This window comes from Heliangelus exortis, chromosome 28 (assembly GCF_036169615.1).
Source record: "Heliangelus exortis chromosome 28, bHelExo1.hap1, whole genome shotgun sequence".
Lineage (NCBI taxonomy): Eukaryota > Metazoa > Chordata > Aves > Apodiformes > Trochilidae > Heliangelus > Heliangelus exortis.
This window is the reverse complement of record NC_092449.1, coordinates 272,437-292,650: the sequence shown is the minus strand read 5'-3', so window position 1 is coordinate 292,650 and position 20,214 is coordinate 272,437. Positions and strand designations below refer to the sequence as shown.

General features: G+C 46.4%; 1 protein-coding gene across 20 annotated transcripts in view; it reads left to right on the top strand.

The window, feature by feature from the left end:
* PIP5K1C (phosphatidylinositol-4-phosphate 5-kinase type 1 gamma) overlaps nucleotides 1-20,214 on the top strand; it is a 45,813-nt gene that overhangs the window by 3,934 nt on the left and 21,665 nt on the right. For 18 of the 20 annotated variants that reach the window (XR_011722829.1, XR_011722828.1, XR_011722830.1 and 15 more), the window contains exon 2: nucleotides 18,819-18,850. Coding sequence is in view for 16 of the 20 variants with exons in the window: in XM_071728127.1 (XP_071584228.1) it covers nucleotides 18,819-18,850 (32 nt within the window). In the remaining 4 variants the exon portion in view is untranslated. Of the gene's footprint in view, nucleotides 1-1,909; nucleotides 2,039-18,818; nucleotides 18,851-19,604; nucleotides 19,729-20,214 lie in introns of those variants that run through there. The other 2 variants (XM_071728129.1, XM_071728135.1) reach the window with 2 other exon arrangements.

Sequence of the window (20,214 nt, the reverse complement as noted above, 5' to 3'; positions counted from 1 at the left end):
ACTGGAAATGAATAGGGAATCTGGATTTGAGGGGTCTGGGAGAGCTGAGCACTGCCCCAAAGGGTGCTGAGCCCATCTTGGTGTCAGGACAGGCTGGAGAAGGAATGCCCAAGAACCCAGGGTGAAGAATGATTAATCTGGTTTTCATTAACTAGATTTTGGCATTGACCTGTATATAATAGCCCATTCTGCTGCTGCTGGGTCTGTGTCTGGCAGAGCTGCTGCTGCATCTTCCACTTGGAAAGCTCAGTGGCCTCTCCAGGAAGGCTCCTCAGGGAATGACCCGAGTGGAGTGGTTCACTGGCATGATCATTATGGGCTCTAGTCAGTTGCATATTATTAATTGAGATTAACTGACTAGTTAATTGCATGTAATTAAATATGATTTTTCCCTATACGGTGGCTGCAGCCTGAAAAGCAGCAGCAGGAATTCCAGAATTTGCTTTCTTCACAAACACACCTTTCAATCACAGTCAGTTGAGTCCAGATATGAGTCTGTGCTATACCCTACAAGAGCTTGGAGAGCCCTTCTCATCGCATGCTGCTTATGTTTCTGTCACATTTCATTATTCCCATTCACTTTTTGGGGTTGCCAAGCATATTGCTGCAGGATGCATCCACAGAGGTCTGGCAGGTGCCTCACTCCTGACATGGATGTGGTGTCCCTGCTTTGGCTGTGTGTAGGTGGGAGGGACTTTCAGCAGCCTGGGTGATGTTGGCAACAGAGCTGCTGGTTGTGTCCCTCAGAGGAGATGCTTCCTCTCCCAGCCTGGCCGTGGGGAGCATGAGCCAAGGTGGGTCCTGCCCTCCCTGGATGGTGTGATCCCATGTGTTTGCCCTCCCTGATTCCCCCCCAGAGCTGGCAGGAGCAGAGGGGATCAGTTTTGAGGCACGCTTTGTGAATTTTGACACAGAGGCCTTGACACTTCCTTTCCTAAAAGATAGATGAGCATGGAGAGGAGTTTGAACTCATAAACAGCAGCAGAACTGTGGAAGGTGGCCTAGGTGGGGTTTTTTGTTTCCCATGAAGTGCTTCCCAGTCTCTAATCCAATTTTCTGGTAGCTGCCTTTGAATTTAATTTGTTAAATAGCCCAAGTTGACAGTGTCACTTTTTTTCAGCTATCTCCCATGCTGTTGCCCTCTAGGCCTGCAAGCTGGGTTGCCTTGTGAATGTGCCCAAGTACAGAATTGCAGTCACATCAGACTGGATGCCTGTAGTCACATCCATGGGGCCAGGCAGAAGCTGTTTTTTAAAGTATTGTGCAGATGCAAAGCCCCAGATGTTTGTTGCAGGTTCCCAGAATGTAGCTTTGTGTGGTATTTCACCATTTCTAAATCCATTTGTGGCTGGTACAGAAACTCAAAGAAACAAAATATCAGCATTTTCATAGAATCCCAGACTGGCTTGGGTGGGAAAGGACAGTAAAGATCATTCAGTCCCAACCCCCTGCCATGGGCAGGGACACCTCCCACCAGCCCAGGGTGCTCCAAGCCCCATCCAACCTTCAACACTGCCAGGGATGGGGCAGCCACAGCTTCTGGGGGCACCCAGGGGCTCAGCAACCTCACATCGAAGAATTTCTTCCTCAATCTGATCTCAATCTGTCCTCTTCCTGTTCAAAGCCATTGCCCCTCATCCCATCCCATCCCATCCCTCCAGGCCCTTGTCCAAAGTCCCTCCCCAGATTTCCTGGAGCCCCTTTGGGCACCGGAAGGTGCTCTAAGGTCTCCCCATTGCAGCCTTCTCTTCTCCAGACTGAACAACCTGTTTATTTTCTATATGTCTTACTTTCTTTAAGCCTTTGGCAAAGCAGAATTCCAGACACAAGCACCCTCTCTATGTGTGCTGCCTGCTGGTGATGCATCACACTGTGTTCATCCAACAAGCAAGTGCAGCCACGTGTGTTTTCCTCCATGTGGACAGATGCTGTGGTGAACGCATGTGCTGTGCTGAGCCCCTGCCCACCCAGGGCTGCCCATCCCTTCTGCTGCACGAGTGTGCTCATGGCAATGAACCAACTGGAGTGCAGTGGAAAGGTAAATCACTGTGAGGGACTGGAAGCAAAAGGCTCAAATGCTATTTAATGCTGAGATGAAACAAGCATAAGAAAGCGAGGGTCATGTAAAAAAAAAAACAGACTGATGGCCTGCATGAAGCCAGGTTTGTCTTGATCCTTATCAGCACTGACCTTCTCAGCAGAGCAGCCTGGTGTGGCTCACCCACCTGCCTGGGGAGCTGTGCGCCAAAAGGAAAAGCATCTGCTGGCTTTCCCAGGCTCCTCACATTCTCTCTGGATCACCAGCAGACTGAGTCCCTGGCAGGGGAGAGAGGCCTCTCCAGGCAGTCCTACAAGAGACAGTGGTATAAAGGTAATGTTGGGGAGTTTCTCTTCTTTAGGTAGGTCTTAGAAATACTCTATTCCTGGTACTTGTTTGAGTTTTTCAGTGTTGGCAGTAGTTGAGTTGATCTCAGGACTTTCTGGGAAACGTTTTCTGTAATTAAAAATCTAAAAGTAATCACTTCTCACCCACATATTTAAGCAGAAAATGCTATCAACCCCTAATTAAGTGTCGTCGTCTTCCATCATGCGTTCTTGTGGCTTCCCCAGCTTACGTGTGGGTTTCTGCACTGGTTTGTGGTGAATAACCCAGGCTGAGTCAGAGGATGTGCTGCCCTGGTGAGGAAATCTGGAGATTCAGTGGGTTAGGTTGCCCTGGTGTTCACAGCCCATCGATGCTGTTGGTCACTGCTCACCACTGCTGTGGTCTTTTCATCCTATGAGTTGGCCTCTTTTCTTCTCTTCCACCTTTCTTGGAATACAGCAGAACCCCTGCTCCTCACCCACTCAATTTACAAAATAAAAATGCGGACAGCCAGGGAGCCCACCTGTAATGTGAAAAGTTCTCTTAAATATTTACTGTATCCCAAAAACAAGTGGGAATAGTTGGTATTTGAAGAACAGCAGCATTGGTTTGTAGCACAGAGATTGTGTATTCTGTAGAGAGCTGCATCTCTGACAGATGGCTGTCAGAACTCTCCCTCTAGGTAGTTGCAGAGCTCTGCAGCCGTTAGATCTGGAGTTTCAGAAACCAAACCTCACAATGTCCAATCACTGCCTGCACAGTTTGCAATCAGTGCAAGGAATGTAAAACACTTTGCAGGCTCATTGAGGGGGCACAGTCCTCATCTCCTCTGTAATTAGCCCAATCTGCATGTTCTCTTTGCAGAAATTGCTATTGGAGAGGAAGGGGAGGACTTCCTGGGAGGAAAGAGAAGCTGGAAACTGTCTGTTTGCTTATATGGGGTCTTCAGTGTGTCAGACCCTCCTGCTGGATGGGCAGGCAGGGCTAGGTCCTGAGAGCACATCTCCTGCTGCACAAGGCACTGGTGGTGATCCAGCAAACGGATCCAACCGGGTCACAGCCTGATGTTTGTCACAAGACTGACCTGGGCAGATAGGTTGCTGCTTCTGAAAGGGCCTGGAGATTAGCTGAGCATGGGAACACCACAAGCTACAAGCTCGTGTCTTTGTTCTGTGTGAAATAGCTCCATGTCCTGAACCCAGAGGAATTAATGGATTAGAGGCTGAGGGGAGCTTTGCCTTGTTTGCAGTCATTAAAACACAGCAGCACTGTTGGGCTGGTGGGGAGCTTGGTACCAGTCAGACTCCAAGTAGCTGAAAAGCTGACTGTGTAACATTAAATCTCTGCCACCCATGCAGGGGGATGTTGTTTAATTCAGCTTCTGCCTTGTGCTCTGCCTGACACTCTTAAGACTTCAGTGCTTCTGTGTTCTGGATCTGCAGTGGTCCCATTGGTGCCGGTGGTAGCTGTTGCCGAGCAATGCTCTCAAATGGGGCTTGGTGGCTCCAGCAGAATTATCTCTGTGCTTTGAGAGTCCGTGTAGCCAGACTGGTTAATAACTCTTCATTTAAGCTTGGTGATGCTTTCTCTGATGAAGCTGTCAAACTGCTCTTCAAATTATCTTTGTTTCTGTACCATGGTAGACTCCTCCTAATTCTGAAGATCTGGGAGCACTTTGACCTCAGCCAGCATTGAGCTCCTGATAGAAAGGCAGCTCATCAGCAGAGAAAGGAGCCAGTTGGGTCCCTACTTTTTCACTGAATTTAGTAATTTAGAGGTTCCCTAGCTGCTCCATGTTGTTTTGTTTTGTTTTTTCCCACAGGAGGATTCTGTAGGATCTGCTACTTTTGAGACTGGGTAGCTGAGTACACGTGGTGATTTGGTGGGGCTGGTGCTGGAAGCCAGTCCTTAGTGTAACTCAGTGGACACACTGGGATGCTGCCCTTCAAAATAGGTGTCTTGAATGTGGAAGTCCATGCTGGTGACCACATTGGACAAGAGTAAAATTAGTCAAGATTTTTTGTTTTTTCATTTGCTGCCTGGCAAGATGTTGTTTAAATTATCAGTTAAACTTTTCCTCACCTTGGAGTTTGTCATTTTCGGTTGCTGCTTCATGTTCTGTTACCACAAGTAAATTAGGGCTGAGATATCCAGCGGCTGAGGCAGTCAGTGAGACTAGTGAAGCACAGCCATGATGGAGTTGAGAACTGACATGAAAAACACATGTAATTTCCATTAAAAGAGCATCATTTGCAAAGTCAGTCTCTAGTGAGTTCAAACATACTTTCTGCCTCCCTGGTTGAGACTGCCTCTGGGCCACCTGAGCAGAGGCTGTCTTGCTCAAACCCTTCTGGGGCAGGAGGGGCAGGGAGGAATGAGGTAGGTAGCATAAAAGGTAGCATAAAACCTGATATTTAAAGCAGGACTTATGTAGGTCATCTTAACCTGCTCTCCCTCCTCCCCTTCTTGCAGGATGGGAGAAGGTCCTGGCCATGTTTCCTGCAGGGCAGCAGTGGGGTGGAACAACCTTTGCTCTCTGCTTTCTACCTTTGGAGCATTTTGTGATCTTTTCTACTAGAGTATCACCACCCCAGCCCCTAAAAGTCATCTCTCCAACAGCAAAGCAGAATAATGTTGTTTCTGTGCATGAAAGGAATGGCTTCAGCGTGTGCTCAGCTATTTTTTAAGGTGGAAATCCTGATCTGTGGGTGTAACTGCATCTGTTTAAAGGGAAGGTTAATGGCCTCTTGAGCTCTGGGGCATTTATTCGTTTTTTCTTCAGTTGAAACTGGGCAGCAGTGCACAGTAGTGCCTCAGTTATTGTGTATAAATATATAAACCCCTTTCTAACATGTGTCCTTTCAGCCCTCTTGCTCTGGAGTTTGGTTCAGAAGGGCTGTGTATTGATTTTCATTCTTCATTCAGGCCTGTACAAGCTCAGGTAATTAGGGGCACTTGGTACCAGTTTGAGCAACTGGAGTCTTAGGAGCAATTTTGGTTGGTGCATCAGTGCAGCACAGAAAGGGTTTGGAGCACTGGAGGAATATTTTTATGTCATTGGCAAATTTTGAGAGATTTTGTGAAAACTTCCCAAAGCTCAAAGCCACATCTCCAAGGTACTTCAAGGCTCCCAGCAGGCTGCTGTGACCTAAACCAGCTAATCGCATCAGCAATGGAAACACTGACAGCAGTGGGTGCCTCCCGCTTGTTTTGTTGACACCATTGATAAGATCTTGGGGGTTACAACAGCTGAGATGAGACACAGCTGTTTATCTCAGAGCCTGTTCAGTTTCATTACTCCTTTGTCCAAAGTGGATCAGCTTCTGGCCACCCAAGTGCCCAACTTCAGTCCAGTGTCATCCTTGACGTCCATTGATTTTTGACTTGAGGTCATAAAAATCTGTGGGATTGAAGGAAAACCTTCAGGCTTGGTGTAAGGCTTAGAAACACAAGTTTCCATCTTACAAAGTAAAATGATGGCAATGAGCTGGAGTCTCCCATTGCAGGTGGCCTGGTCTCTCCCTGCAGGATGCTCAGCTCTCTTCTCAGAGCTGGGAACTGAAGTTCATGCTGGGTTTGTGATGCAGATGGCATTTATTGGGATAGTTAATGTGTGGAGAGGGAAGGCTGCAATGTGGGGCAGAAGTGATGGTACTTTGCCAACCAGATAACAGGGGAAATCTGCCCCTCTCTGGATTTTTGTTTGTTGTGTTTGGTGCTTTCTGTGAGCTGGGCAGTAAGGCAAGCAAAATATGATGGAAGCCTCAGTGTGGGCAGGATAAAGCAGCTGGTGACAAAGATTTTGCAGTCATTTTCTTCCTATAGAATCTCTGCACATCTGATGGACCAAATTTCATGGATTTTTCAAGGCAAAGTTGTCCTTTCTGCGTTTTCAAAGGAAGGCAGCTGGCTAAAGTCATCATCTGGCTGAGTGCTCTTTCCCTGAATGTCTGCCTGATGGCACTTCATGCAGTCAGTTGCTCCATTTAGATGCTGATGTAAAGCTTGGTTCTTGCTCCGATTTCTTCATTTCACAGTTCCTGTCTGTGCAGCCATTTCTACAGTGTGTGTATCCCCATGCCAAGGGGTTATGTGATAGGATGTCCTATGTGCTGCTGAGAGGGTAGATGCAATACCTGAAACCACTTGTCTTCTCTTTAAATGTCACTTTTGAATGGGCGTTGTCTATAAAATGACAGTTTTCCTTTCTGTATGTATTTGGTGCTGCTCTCACCATCTGTCTGGATGCACATTGATGGGGGCAGCATACAAAACTGCTTAGAATGTGCTGGCAGAAGAGATGCAAAATAGTCCTGAACTTCAGAGATGACAAAAACAGCAGAAAATTATGCTGTCTTTGTCAACATTAAGTGACGTCCTCCACATCCTCTTCAGTTACAAGGCAAATGCATGCCTAGGTGGCATCTAGAAACAAGGCAAAGTTTTTTAGTTTAGTTTTTTAGGTTTTCTGTGGGGTGGATGTTGTGCTGCATTTTGTAGCTTTTGATGTGCAGACTGTTTTTTTTAATTCCAGGATGCTTCCTTTCAAACCAGCATCTCTCCAGGCCTAAGTTAACTTTAATGGAAGAGAAATGATGACAAAGTCTTTCTGCACCTTAATCTCAGAGGGCTGGATGTTTATTTTCATTTTGGTATTAAGTAGGAGTCACTGGTGGATTAACTATCTAGGACGCTCTTTTGAGAAAGAGGCTTCTAGGCTGGTAATGCCAGAAAATGCCTATTAAAGAAAAATGAGACAATGAAGGAATGAACATCATGAAACACCTAATTGCTTCTGCAGATTTGTCACAGACAAACCCATGCATTCCTATGGATAATTGCAATCTTTACTGCAGCTCCCTTGCAGAGAGCCTTGAAGTCCTGATAAACATTGCTCTCTCTATAAAACAAAGCAAAAAGACCATGTACTTTGTCAGATAAGAGTTATTTCAGTTAAAGGCAGTAATCGCCTTCCCTGTTTCACTTTGGTATAGTGAACTGGATTGCCCATTGGATACCAGATGCAGAACTTGCCCATATAGGTAGGAAATTAAAGACTTCTGAGGTGAAATGTTGGTGCTGGATGGCTTGTCAGGTGTCAGCTGTGAAGAATGTGGTAGTTCAGGAGGAACTTAATACCTGCAAGCTCTGATTTTGTATTGGTAGGATGGCAAAATTTTTGGGAGTTAGTCTGGGGATAACCAGTGCCTCAGTTCTGCCTGCATGGTGCTTTGGGAACCTAAGTGCTCATTTTGAATTTTACTTTTTGCTCTTTTGTATCTTTAGCTGGGACAAGTACCTGTATGGAGTTTGGAGCAGAGCTTGTTCCCAGGTGCATAAATAAATGTTCATAGATGCACTTGGTTAAAGAGGAGTAGTAAACACCTGGCTCAGCCTCCAAATGAAAATACTTAAGGCTGGGCTGGAGAACCTGCTTTAGTGACCTGGCTTTTGAGCAAGCTGCAGATCTGTGCCAGAAAGAACCTGTCCTTCAGCTGTGGTTACCTGTACAGGAGGAGACTGTCTGTGGTTGTCAGTGCAACACAACTGAAATGTTCTTGTAGCCAGGGATGTGCACCAGGCTGCCTTTTCCTGCCATCTCTGCCTGTCTCACCTGTATGTATTTCCTTCTAAGTACCTTCTGTAGGTACTTCTAGGACCTCTTGAAGTGTTTTTTAAAAAGTTATTATTTTGGGGGTAACTTATTTTGAGCTGATAGCCGAGTCACAAGCTGCCATGCTGCAGCCAGGATTCCAGGGAGGGAAGAGACTACTTATTGAAACTTTGAGTTACAATTTTTGGCAGCACACTTCATCTTTTGGGCTTCTTCTGCTGTGACTTGTTTTGTTCCATCTGTTCACGTTCCATTGTTAGAGCAGAGCGCACTGGTCACAGAGAGCAGAAGTGGCCTTAACAAGACTGGTGGGAAAAGGACACGGTGGAGAGCAAGAATTTAAATTTATTCTTAACCTACAGCCCCCATACCTTGTGGCAGTAGCTTTTTTGTCCCAGAGGTCCTTCCTCAGCCTCCCAATATGGGTGCAGGCTCTTTCTAGAGCTGCTTCTGCAGGGGTTGTTTACTCACAGAGCCCCAGAGGAGGGGAGGAGAGGAGAGGAGAGGAGAGGAGGAGGAGGACTGGAGGCTTGGTGCCGTCCTGGGTGCCAACCTCCTCAGTCTGAAAGGAAAGAGTCGGTGTTGGCACGTGCAGGGAGGGACAGATCCATCTGGAGGAATGAATTTGCAGTATCTGGGAGGGACTAAGCAGAGTTTGCTGCTAGTCCTCACCATGGCTTGTTGTAGGGCTGTGCAAAATCTGTGCTAGCTGTGCAGGAAGAGAGTGCAGGCAGCACGGGTGGCAGGCTGGTGACGAGGGCACAGGGGACACTGGTGGGAAGCAGATCTGGCCTTCTGCCCCATGTGAGTCAGGGTAGTTGATTTTGAGTAAGGCCAAAAAATCTCTGATAACTTGGTGCCTGAGGGGCTCAGTGGGACATAGATGCAGCTGGAGAGCTTGCATTTGGGGTTGCAAATGCTGACTCTTACAGAATTAGGTCTCTCAAAGATGTATTACTGGTCCACATTTCCTATCGTGTCTTTGTAACTGCAGGGTTTTAGTGGGACCTGGTCAACTTCAAAACTAATCTGAGTCATGTAGAGGCTGTGCTCTTCAAGGGGCAGTGTCACAGACCCATGCTCTAAAAACAGGTCCAGAAATTCAACCTGATGCTTTTTTGCCTTGATATCTTCTTCTGAAACAGGTAAAGTTACAGATGCCTCCCACCTCCTCTCCCACCTGACCTTATCCTCACCATTGCAGTCCAGATCTGTAGGTACATTGTGTGTTCCAGGGTTGTCAGCAGCACCCATGGCAACCTGGGAGTGTTTTGTGAAGGGGACTTCATTCAGCCGAACATGAGCAGCCTTGCAAAAGGACTTTATATCCAGTGACGCAAATTGGACACGACCCTGTTCTGAAATCCCCTTTCAGGTCTTCAGTGTTTGAGCACCCTTGGAAAATCTCTGTCAAGTGACATTAGCAAGAGCAGAATTAAATCTTAGAGGATTTCGCCGAGCAGCTTTGGCTATGGAGTAAATCAGGAAATACTCCACTCATGAAAAATCCAGGTGCATCTTCAGGATGGGTTTTGAAGGGTGGCCTGCAAGGCAAAAGAGCTCATTTTTTTCCATTTGGGGTTTGCTTCTGGATGGGATGCTGAGCTCCCACAGTTTTCAAGCTGTGCTTGCTGTGGTAGCTACTGTGTGCCCTGCTATTGTGGGAGGTGGTTACTGGGAAACTTCAGGGAGATTTCTTTCACATTTGTGACTGTAGTAACTGGACTTCCACTGATCTTTTAGAAAGTCAGAAAATGGAAAATTTGGGGTGGCAGATAGCTTTCTTCAGTTGTATTCTATTTTAATGTAATTTAGTGTGTGAATAATTCTTGACTGTGAATGAGCATAGAGAGTAATCTTTCTGTTGAACAACATCTATAGGAAGGCAACAGTGGAAGCAATAAATATTCTGACCCCCCTCTCCTGGATTGGAGGTTATGATTTTGTTCAGTTGCAGAACCCACTGTGAGAAAGGGCTGAGAGAAAATAGGGGGAATATTATTGTCACTGTCTCGTATAATTTGCAGTCCACCATCATGTCTGCTGTGCTGCTACAAAGAGCAGTGTGAATGACTGCTTTGACTTGCCAGTACTCTCCCAACATAGGCTGAGATCCTTTGGAGGAACAGCCAGGGGAGTAATACTGTAAGGGGAACCAAGCTGATCCTGTGCAAAGGAATCCTCCTGCTCTCTGGTTGAAGGGATTTTGTCTTCTCAGTACCAATATGCTGTGTTATATATCGGCTTAAGAAGTTTTGGGACTTGCTACAGTGAAGTTATCCTTTTTCCAGCCATCAATTCCTTGTTCCTTGCCTGGTACTCTCCTTGCAGGAGGGATGATGAGTTGCAAAGGCAGCTCCCAAAGGTCATGGTGGACAAAGGCCTCCAGCAGTGCTAATCCCTACCTGGCCAGGGGATGCTGAGGTCTGATGTTAAGCTTCTTGCAGCTGAAGCACTGAGGTAACCTCTCACTGCAAACCCTGTGTATTTGGGACAGAATAACGGCTCTGGCAAGCAGTGTCTAACCACGGATTAGTCAGCTTGTGCTTCTTCCCATTTATTAGTGGCACTTGGAGAACAGCATGATGGAGGATGTGGCTGAGCATCCTTTCCCTGCACAGAGGTAAGGCTGCAGAGTTAAAAGTGCTGAATACTGTTTCTAGGCAGGAGCTGTCAGCAGGCAGGGAGACAGAGATGTTTAGAAAACAAAGGAGGGAAGTGAATTCTGGACAAATCCTTTGACAAGCTGTCTTGTGCTTCTCTGACCTGGGGTTGGGAAACTCTCTGGGGCCTTGTGACAGCTGAAAACTCCACCTGAACACAAAAAAGAGTCCCCCAGGCTGCCAAGGATTACACACTCCTGTCAAGTCCCCAGTATTTTTGCAGCACATCTAGAAGAGGCAACAGGAGCTGCTGGACTACAGCTCTCCCAGCAGTCAAGAGATGCTCCAGTGTGGTGGTTGGGACCGGTTAGTAGGAGATGGGAAGCTTATCCTACCCCTGAGCAAAGGTAAGGGGACAGCTGGATGTTGTTCTGGCTCTTCTGGATGATTGTAAGGAACATGACTTCAAAGTCCTTCAGACTTTTATGGCCTTTCTCTAAATCAGAATCATGGTTTTAATGTTCCATTGTGCCTGGATGGTGTCACATGTGCAGAGAGCTGACTGTCCTGCAGAGGTTACACTTCCTACTGTGGTGTTTGCTGTCTCTAATTAATCCTAATCAAGCTTTGCTGCAAGTTCTGGGAGAGAGATTTGGACTTGTAGGTTATAATAGAGAAGCCAGAGGCTAGGAGGAGGCTGGCTCCCCAGCACCACTGCGGGGTCTCTGACCTTGGATGTCTCATTTTTCTCCCTCTAGATGAGCAGCAGGGAGAGGGCTTGGCCACTCTGGACGTGCCAGGGAGCGTGTGTTGTTCCGCTCTGCAATCCTCCTGTGAGTGGTGGTGTGGAAGGGAGCAGGAACACTGTGTTCAGATAAGGCTGCACCTTTCCCATCTAGCAGATGTTCTCCTGAACATCCCACTGGATTGTGTAATTGCAGAGTTGAATGTGGAGCCAAACGGCTGCAGCCTTTTCCACTACCAGGTGTCAGCTATTGTGTGCTCCTCTTGAGATTTTTGTTTTGCTTTTTTGTCAGCTGTGTCACACAGTTCAGGCTCTACAAAATTGTCCTTTTTTTTTTAATTTTTTTTTCCCTACACGCAGCTGATCCAAGACAAGAAAACAAATCAATCCTTTTTATATTTCATTTCCCTGGTCTTGTCCTGCTCTTTCCCTGCTTGTAATTTCACTTCCGTCCTGTGAGTGCTTTTCTGGTGAGTAGTCAAGGAAATGTTTTAGCATGGTATGTCCTGGTTCCCCAAGGAGGGCTGCACCCACAGCCAAGGGAACATGTTCACCCCTGCCTGCCTGCATCTTCAGCTTCTGCTCTGCCTCCTGAGGTGGGGGAAACATTTATTTCCAACGCAGAAAGAGTTTCTGCAGAAAAGCAAAAATAAAATAGGTTGGTAGGTGCCTTTACTACAGAATCACCCCTGTGTGGCAGCCCCTTGCAGTGGTGATACTCAAGAAGTTGGATACTTTGTTTCAAGTGACCCTGGCCAGGTGATAGAAGGCTCAAAGTGCTTGTTCCTGGGGTAGCGCTGACAGTGGAACAGAAAGAGTGTTTTGGGCTTTGGGGTTCAAAATTTCTGGGGCAGGACTGGGTGTGGGGCTTGGAACAGGCTGGGGGGCTTCGTGCTGCCTGCCCATCCCAGATTAATTGAAGAGCTTGTACATAGAAACTGCCTGGTATGGAGGGGAGAGAGAGAGAGGGAGGGAGGGAGCTGTGTCACTGCTATGGAGTGGGTATCACAGTGCCTGAGGCCCCATCTTACCTAGCCAGTACATTAAGCTCTTTCTCTTAATAAGTTTATGATCAAATAAACAAGACAAAAGGCATGGGAAAAGAGTGCAGCACATAGAGTTGGTGCAGCAAATCATGGGTTGCAAATGTCATCTTCCCTCCATAAAGTGGAGGTGGTTCCTGTGTGCTTGTAGCAGTGAAATGAAGCAGGGAGTTGGTGTGGGTGGGGAATGGGAGCTGAGGACAGGGAGGAGAGCAGGGCAGCCAAGGTAGGATTAAAGGGGTTTACTTCTCTCTGGCTGCCCCTGGAAACCCAGCTTCAATACTGCCCAATGCTGCTAGCATTTTTATCTGTCTGCAAATAACTGCTGGACTTGAATGGTGACTAAACTGTCCTGAGGAATGTGGAACTGCACCTGCCTTCGAGCAGGGGCTCTCCTCCTCATTTCCATTCTGGTCCATAGGGATGGAGAAACCTTTGCCTAAGGACCAGGCTGGATGAGGCTTACCAGTGGGGACACAGTTTGTTTGTGTTCACACAGCATGAGTTTTGTGTAGAAGATCTCAAAAATCATTCATTCAGTCATCAAATGCTCCATGGAAAAATTAATACATTTTGTTCTCTGAGCTATATGTGGATTCTATATAAAAGGCAGGATTTATCTCAGCTTGTTTTGTTTCCATGTTATTTCAACAAGCTCTTGAAAGGCAGAAGCAGCTCTCTAGGCCCAGGGTGCAGAGCAGTCGGATGCAGCTCATCCTGCTGAGAGATGCTGCATTTCAAGGGGGAAAAAACCCCAACCTTTTTATTTAGTATTATGACTTACTTGATATTTCTCATCCTAGTCAAGCTATGTAGTTTTATGGAAAGAAAACGTGTTTAATGATCAGAAGTAGGTCATCCTTGGACTCCTAGTATGGAATAAGTTCACCTTGAGCCAGCATTTTGCCCTTGTGGCCAAGAAGGCCAATGGGATCCTGGAATGCATTAGAGAGAATGTGGCCAGTAGGTTGAGGGAGGTCATCCTCCCACTCTGCTCTGCCCTAGTGAGACCACATTTGGAGAATTGTGTTAAATTCTGGTCTCCCTAGTTCAAGAGAGACACAGGGAACTGCTGGAGAGAGTCCAGTGGAGGGCAACAAAGGTGATGGGGGAGCTGGAGCATTTTACAAGGAAAGACAGAGAAATGGGACTGTTTAGCCTGGAAAGAAAACTGGGAGTGGACCTTATCAGTGTTCATAAATATCTAAAGGGCAAGTGTAAGAAGGTTGGAACCAAGGAGGCTGGAACCAGACTCTTTTCAGTAGTGCCCAGCAACAGGACAAGGGGCAGAGGGCACAAACTGCAACTCTGAAAGCTCAATGTAAACATGAGGAAAAACTTCTATACCATGAGAGTGATGGAGAACTGGAACAGGCTGCCCAGGGAGGTTGTGGAGGCTCCATCTATGGAGGCATTCAAAACCCACCTGGATGCAGTCCTATGTAATGTGCTCTAGGCAGTCCTTTAGCAGAGGTTGGACTCTAGAGGTTCCTTCCAACTCCAATGATTCTGTGATCCTGGACACCTGGGAAGGGTAGATTGTACATAGCTGCTTTTTCCCAGATGTTGCTGAGTCCAGCTTCTGCTCCCTGTTGTGCCTTCTTTTCTCTAGTGACCACCCTGGGATGCCACTTTAGCCTGCTGAAAGCCAAAGCCTCATGTTTCAAGTGCAAGAATAAATCAAGAGGTGGCTTTCTGCCATCCCTTTTGACAGGGGCTGAGTCTGGCACTGGCTCCTTGGGAAGCCCTGGCTGTCTCATGCATTGCTTCATTCTACTACAGCAGAGGGAATAGTGACAGGACAAGGGGTAGTGATTTTATACTGAAAGAGGGTAGATTTAGGATAGACATTAAGAAAAAACTATTCACTATGAGGGTAGTGAGACATTGGAATAGGTTGCCTAGGGAGGTTGTTGATGCTCCATCCCTGGAAGTGTTTAAGGCCAGGCTGGATGAAGCCTTGTGCAACCTGGGCTGGTGGGAGGTGTCCCTGCCCATGCAGGGGGGTTGGATCTTTATGATCTTTAAGGTCCCTTCCAACCCAAATCATCCTGTGATTCACATGCTGCTCCTCAGCTGAGGTGTTTTCTTGGCATTTTCTCTGAATTCCTTCCCCCATGCTCCGCTTTTGATTTAATTTCTTTTTACCACCAGTCCCTTATGGGAACTAACAGCTGTCTCTTTTGATGGGTGCATTTCATTCCTTGCCTTTCTGCATTGCAGCTGCAACACATCTGCTAAATGAGTGTAGACCTTAATTTGTGCAGCTCAAGCCAGGACTGTGTTCTTTGTTGCTTTTGCACATTGGTTTTTTGCACATTGCGTTGGTCAGATGGGATGAACATGCATCTCGAGTGATCTGATGGAACAGTAAGTCGCAGCCTCCTGATTGCAGGCTTCACTTCCTCTTGTCAGCTAAATGGGTTACTTGAGTGTCTCACCTTGTCTTGTTTTCAATCAAATAAATGTAAAATTAAATCCAGACCTCCTTTGGGTTGGGGTGCAACTTGTCAGAATTTCAGTGCTTTCTAGCTGATTACAGCTGGGTTAGTAGTAAATGTCAATTTTGCAAAGGCTGCTGTCAGCTCAGTGGTTAAAAAGTAAAGAACAAATTAAAAAAAACCCCAAGAACAAGAAATACAAACTGCTGGGTCAGCACTTTTAGAGAACTGTGCTTTGAAAACTATCTGTGTGTGATAGCAATTGCTACTGCCTGATTGAGAGTGAGTGGCAAGTTGCAAGTCTGGTGCCTTCCATTTTTGGAGGGGTCATGTTGGTACGTTCTCCAGCTGAAGAGCTTACGTAGCATTTCTATTCCAACGTATTTTCAGTTGCAGTCACATTGTGTAGCTCCTGGTAAACACTTAAATAAAGTGAAGTTTCTGTTGGAGATGCAGCACTGTCTCTGGATGGAGACAGGGGTCCAGATAAATCTATCAATTACTCAAATTTGCTTTGACTTCTCTAGAGCATCATAAATCATCAAATACTTACAATATGTATGTCTGTGTGTATGCATCTGTCTTATAGAGGCCTCTGCTGAGTGTTTGTAAACTTTCACAAGAAATTGCTCTTCAGTGGATAGAAGCATCTTGTGGCCCTTCCTGGGTTTATAACAAAGGGGGGTTTGCTGGTAGCTTGCCTTACCTGGTTTGGAGAGATCCAAGTGACCTTTTTTTCACCCTGATTAGATTTTAAAATTTATTGAGAATTGCTGAATGTTACAATTGAAGCACTTGGTTCTGGGGCTCTGGAGGAGCCCGAGGGTTGGGATGGGGTGGACTCAAATCCATGTGCAGATGAGGAGAGGACCTGGCAGCAGGTCCAGCGGGCATGAAACTCATCCCAACACCCAGGCCCGGGCAGGAGGCAGGGCAAAACACTGGGGTTTCATCCCAGGGTTCCCCTTCCAGAGCTGCTCCTCAGGCTTCTGACTACACCTTCACTAAGCTATGCCAAATCCAATAAGAATCATTTCAGTCAGTTTGGGAAATGTTGAAACTTCCCGCAGCAGAGCTCCTGTTCCCTGCAAATTTGAGTGCTGTCGTTTGTGGCTTTGTAACCCCTAAAGCTGGAGTTAAATCAGTTCTTGCGAGGCCATCTGTCAGCTTTTTTGGGATGAGCACAGCCAAGTGCCACACACTGAGTAGCAAATGGAGGAAGATTTTTATAATTTTCTGCATAGGCAAACTGATTTTATCAAGCTGATTTTATTAATTTTTGTAAGGGGGGTAGGAGGAAAGGGGTGGAGGTTTTACTCGAAATCTTCTTGTCCATGTGAAGAATCACTTCTCCTGGATATCTGCAGTTCCTTGCCTTTGGTACCCTCCCTTTGCATGGGTGGTTGGTGTTGATTCCACATTTGGAAGGGGTACAGCAGCATACACTTAAAATCTGGGAATTAAAGTGGCTTGTGGTGATTATCGCAAAATTAAAGATAATCTCCTGCTCTGGAATTGTGACAAAGTGCATAAAAGAGATTAATGCAGTAAGAGAGTGGTCTGGGCTGTGGCAGGGAAAGCATCATCTCCCTGGCCTGAGGACCTCTTGGCCATGTTGTGTTCCCAACCTGGACCAGCATTTGTCTCTTAGGGTTCCTTTGTGCTCTTGAGTTGCTGTTCCAGCTCATTCCCTGAAGTTCACTAGCCAGCTGCTCACTCAGTGCCACATCTCCTGCTCTCCTGGCCATTGTCTTGGGTTTTGAGCCATCATAAAATTGTGTTGTTTTAGGCCAAAGAAATCTTTTTTCAGAACAAAAACTGGGGTGGAGTTTGAACTAGTGAGGGTCCTTTGAGCTGCTGTGGTCCCAAGGAGCTGGAGGGAGTCAGGTGGGGGTTGGGCTCTTCTCCCAAGAGACAGGATGAGAGAGCATGGCCTGAAGCTGCACCAGGGAAGGGTTAGGTTGGACATCAGGAAGCACTTCCTCATGGAGAAGGTGATCAGACATTGGAATGGACTGCTCAGGGAAGTGGTGGAGTCACCATCCCTGAAGGTGTTTAGAGAGGCTGATGTGGTGGTGTTGGGTGATAGGTTGGACTTGATGATCTCAAGAGGTCTTTTCCAGCCTCAGTAATTCTGTGATACTGTGGGTGATGGGGTCTCACACGTTGGTGATGTCCCCTTGGCTGAGGACCTGTAGCCTAGGGGGTGATGGGATGTGATGGGTGATGGAGTGGCTCCATTCCGATAAGGGGTTCCCCTCCTCATGTTTGAGATGGGATTGTGCAGCTGGCACAGGGGGTCTGGGATTTTAGACCTTTACTGCTTTCCTGTCACTGTGTCCTTGCTGTGAAACCTGGGCACTAAAGAGCACACCTCAAATCAAGAAGTGAATCTTCCTGGGCTGCTCTGGCTTTGCAAACAGTGGCCAAGCTGTCAGGCCAGGAGATTGTATTGCAAATGGTTCAGAATGCCCCACTGACCAGACCTGGTTTGCACCAGGGGATGCCCAGTTTGCTGAAACCAACAGGTTGAGTGATTTCGTCTCCCTCGTGACCACCAAGGGCCTTCTGTTGGATTTGTGGGGGGTTTTGCTTCCCAGTCTCTGAAATATTTACTGAAATGTAACTGAATCACACATTCTGCTAGCACTGTTGTCATCTGCAGAGCATCATGCTCCTAAAATGCTGAACTTCTTACTCAGGCTCCTGTAGAAGCAAGCTCCAAAGCATCACTGCTCGTGTTTGAGGAGGTCAAGGGGTTAGTTCAGTTAGACAACTGTATTTTCTCCTTGGCCAAACAGGGGAGATGCTGAACATGTTGGGGTGGATCCTCAGGAGTTTTCCTGCTCATTCCAACTCCCCCCTGGAGAGCCACCACCCTCCCCAGCTTAAGATGTGCCTCTTCAGTTGGATGATTTGTGGTTGTGTAATCCACCTTCAAGTGGGGAGAAACTGTGGGCTTGGAAGACCCTTTCCTCCTAACAGCCAAAACTCTCAAGCTCCACTTGATGGTCTCTTGTGAAATTAAGCCCTTCCTAAAGGATTGTGGGTTGCTTAATGGTCTGTGCTCCCAGGAACACTTCAGACAGGAGCAGGGAGCACCAATCTTTGGCTTGGGTTGGTGTTTCTTGGAAGCAGGGTCCTCTCCTGATAACTGGGCATGCAGAGGTGGAAAGTGAGGCTGGGGAGGGGCCTTGGCAGGGGACATTGTGCTGCTAGGATGGGGTGGGGAGCTCTTTTAAGCAGCTCTTGATCCTTGTTGATGGTGGTTCTCCAGAGTCAGCTGGGCTGGAGCTTGTGGTCCTATACCCGAGGCTCTCGGCAGGTTGGCAAACACCTCATGTTTGTCACTGTTGCTTAAAAATAAGCTCATTGCAGACTTGGGCCCATGCTATGAAGTGAAAAGATGGCCTCATTAGAGGAGGGTTCAGGCCTGTGTCCAACCCCAATGATCTATGTAAAAGCTTTAGGCAAAATCCTGATTTTTTTTTTTTTTTTTTTTTAACTGTTCACCGTAATGGAGTAACGGTGGCTTCTCCCGAAGGCAGTGGTAGAGATAAATGATGTGTTCATTTTTTTTGTGCTATTTTTGGACATTGGATTCTATAAATAGATTCAATTATCAATATATTTTGTCAAGTGCCTTCTGAGTGGCTGGCAAGCAGCTTTGTAAGTGTTTCTTTGGGCTTCTGTATGTAACCAACTGTTCAGTGGAATGTGGACCAATTATTTACAGTGCATCAGGGATTTACAAGAACTCTCACTATTGAAGGCTCTAGGAAAAAAATATTGCTTGGAAAAATTGTGCATCTTTGTGCTTCTGATTATAAAATTGGGTGACCTCTATAGCTTCAGACTCCTGCACGAGTGAAACTGAAAACTGAGCAAAACCAGCTGCTTTCAAAGGCTTTCCAGCTTGCTTGAAAGAACAAAGCAGTGGGGTATTTTGTCAGTGGGGGGTTCTTTGTGTCCCTACTTTTACTGATGCCCTTCCCTTCTTTCCTCAGGTCTGGCACTGAAGAAGGCAGCCATCACTGAGGTGAGACACGTAAAGCTGGCCTTGAAAAACCCATGTTGGGAAATGAGAACACAGAGCTCTAGAAAATGCTTCTGCCTGACTTCTTTGAGCAAAGCTGGATTTCAGAACACATTTAAGACTACTGAAATATTGTATATCTGTTATTTGAGCAAAAGAAAATTATTTACAGGCGTATGGAGTCCCTGTGTTGGCATCATTACAATCACAAAGGGGATATAAAGGGATTTTAGCTGTGTGATCCATGATGTCTATAAGTAAGTTGCTGAGGGCACCTCTTCCACACCTTCCAGAACCTGAAGGTGATAAATAGACAATCCATATATTCAGGCATCTCCAGGGCTCTGCATTGGGTCTCACCTGCATTTCATGGAGCACATCAAGAAGTCTGTTCTTTGTGTAGCCAGTGAGCAAGGAAACACCTTGAGGGGACTGATCTCCCACAGATAATCCACATTGCAGGTAGCTGAATCACTGTCACCTTCTGGAGGAAAACTCTTCACAGTTGGCAGCATGGAATCTAGTAGGAGGATCTCTGTCTGAAAGCTATTCCCCTGAAGCCCACACTCTTGGTGTAGAGCACCATGTTCAAATGATTTTCATTTGATCTAACTTTCTGACATACCTCTTTACATTACTCACCTGGGATAATGAGCATTTATGTACATGAACAACAAAAGCTTCCTGTAAAACTGCCAGGAATATGACACTTGATTCTTTTTGTCTCCCCTGAAACGTGCATAGTAGAAGCTCAAGTTCTGTGAAAGTTGATTGCTTTATTCAATGCATGAATAGTCTCACTTTTTCATGCCCTGGAAACACAGTCATCAGTAGAGCAAGGGGCTGTGGAATAGACTTCTGTTGCTGCTTTTCATATAATGGTAATCTCTTAACCAATACCTGTGCCTGTTAATGGCTTTGAGAGGATGATGGTGAGCCATGTGGCGAGGCAGGACAATGCAGCTTTGAGCTTGGGTGTAATAGGATGCAGTTTGCTGATCAAAAGCTATATGGAAAGGATAAGCTGTACTGCTAATCACATCTGCTTTCAGAAGGAGCTCTCAGAAGCAAGCCTGGCTGTGCTAAATGTTTGAGACAGAGTTAGGAAATAGATTTTTTGAAGGAGACATCAGACTGCCCCTAAGTACCAGAAGTACAGGCAGTTTGACCAAAAATAGCTGCAATCTCTTGATTAAAAGCTAAAACACAAAGAATTTCTGTAGTCTGAAGAAAATTGTACATTGTCAAATTGACATTGGGTCTGAGAGCTGGGTCTGTGTTGCACTTGAGAGAGAGTCATAATCTTATCTCTTGAGAAATGACCTTGGATCTTTCTGCATGCTTCTAAGAGGAAAGCCTTTACTTTT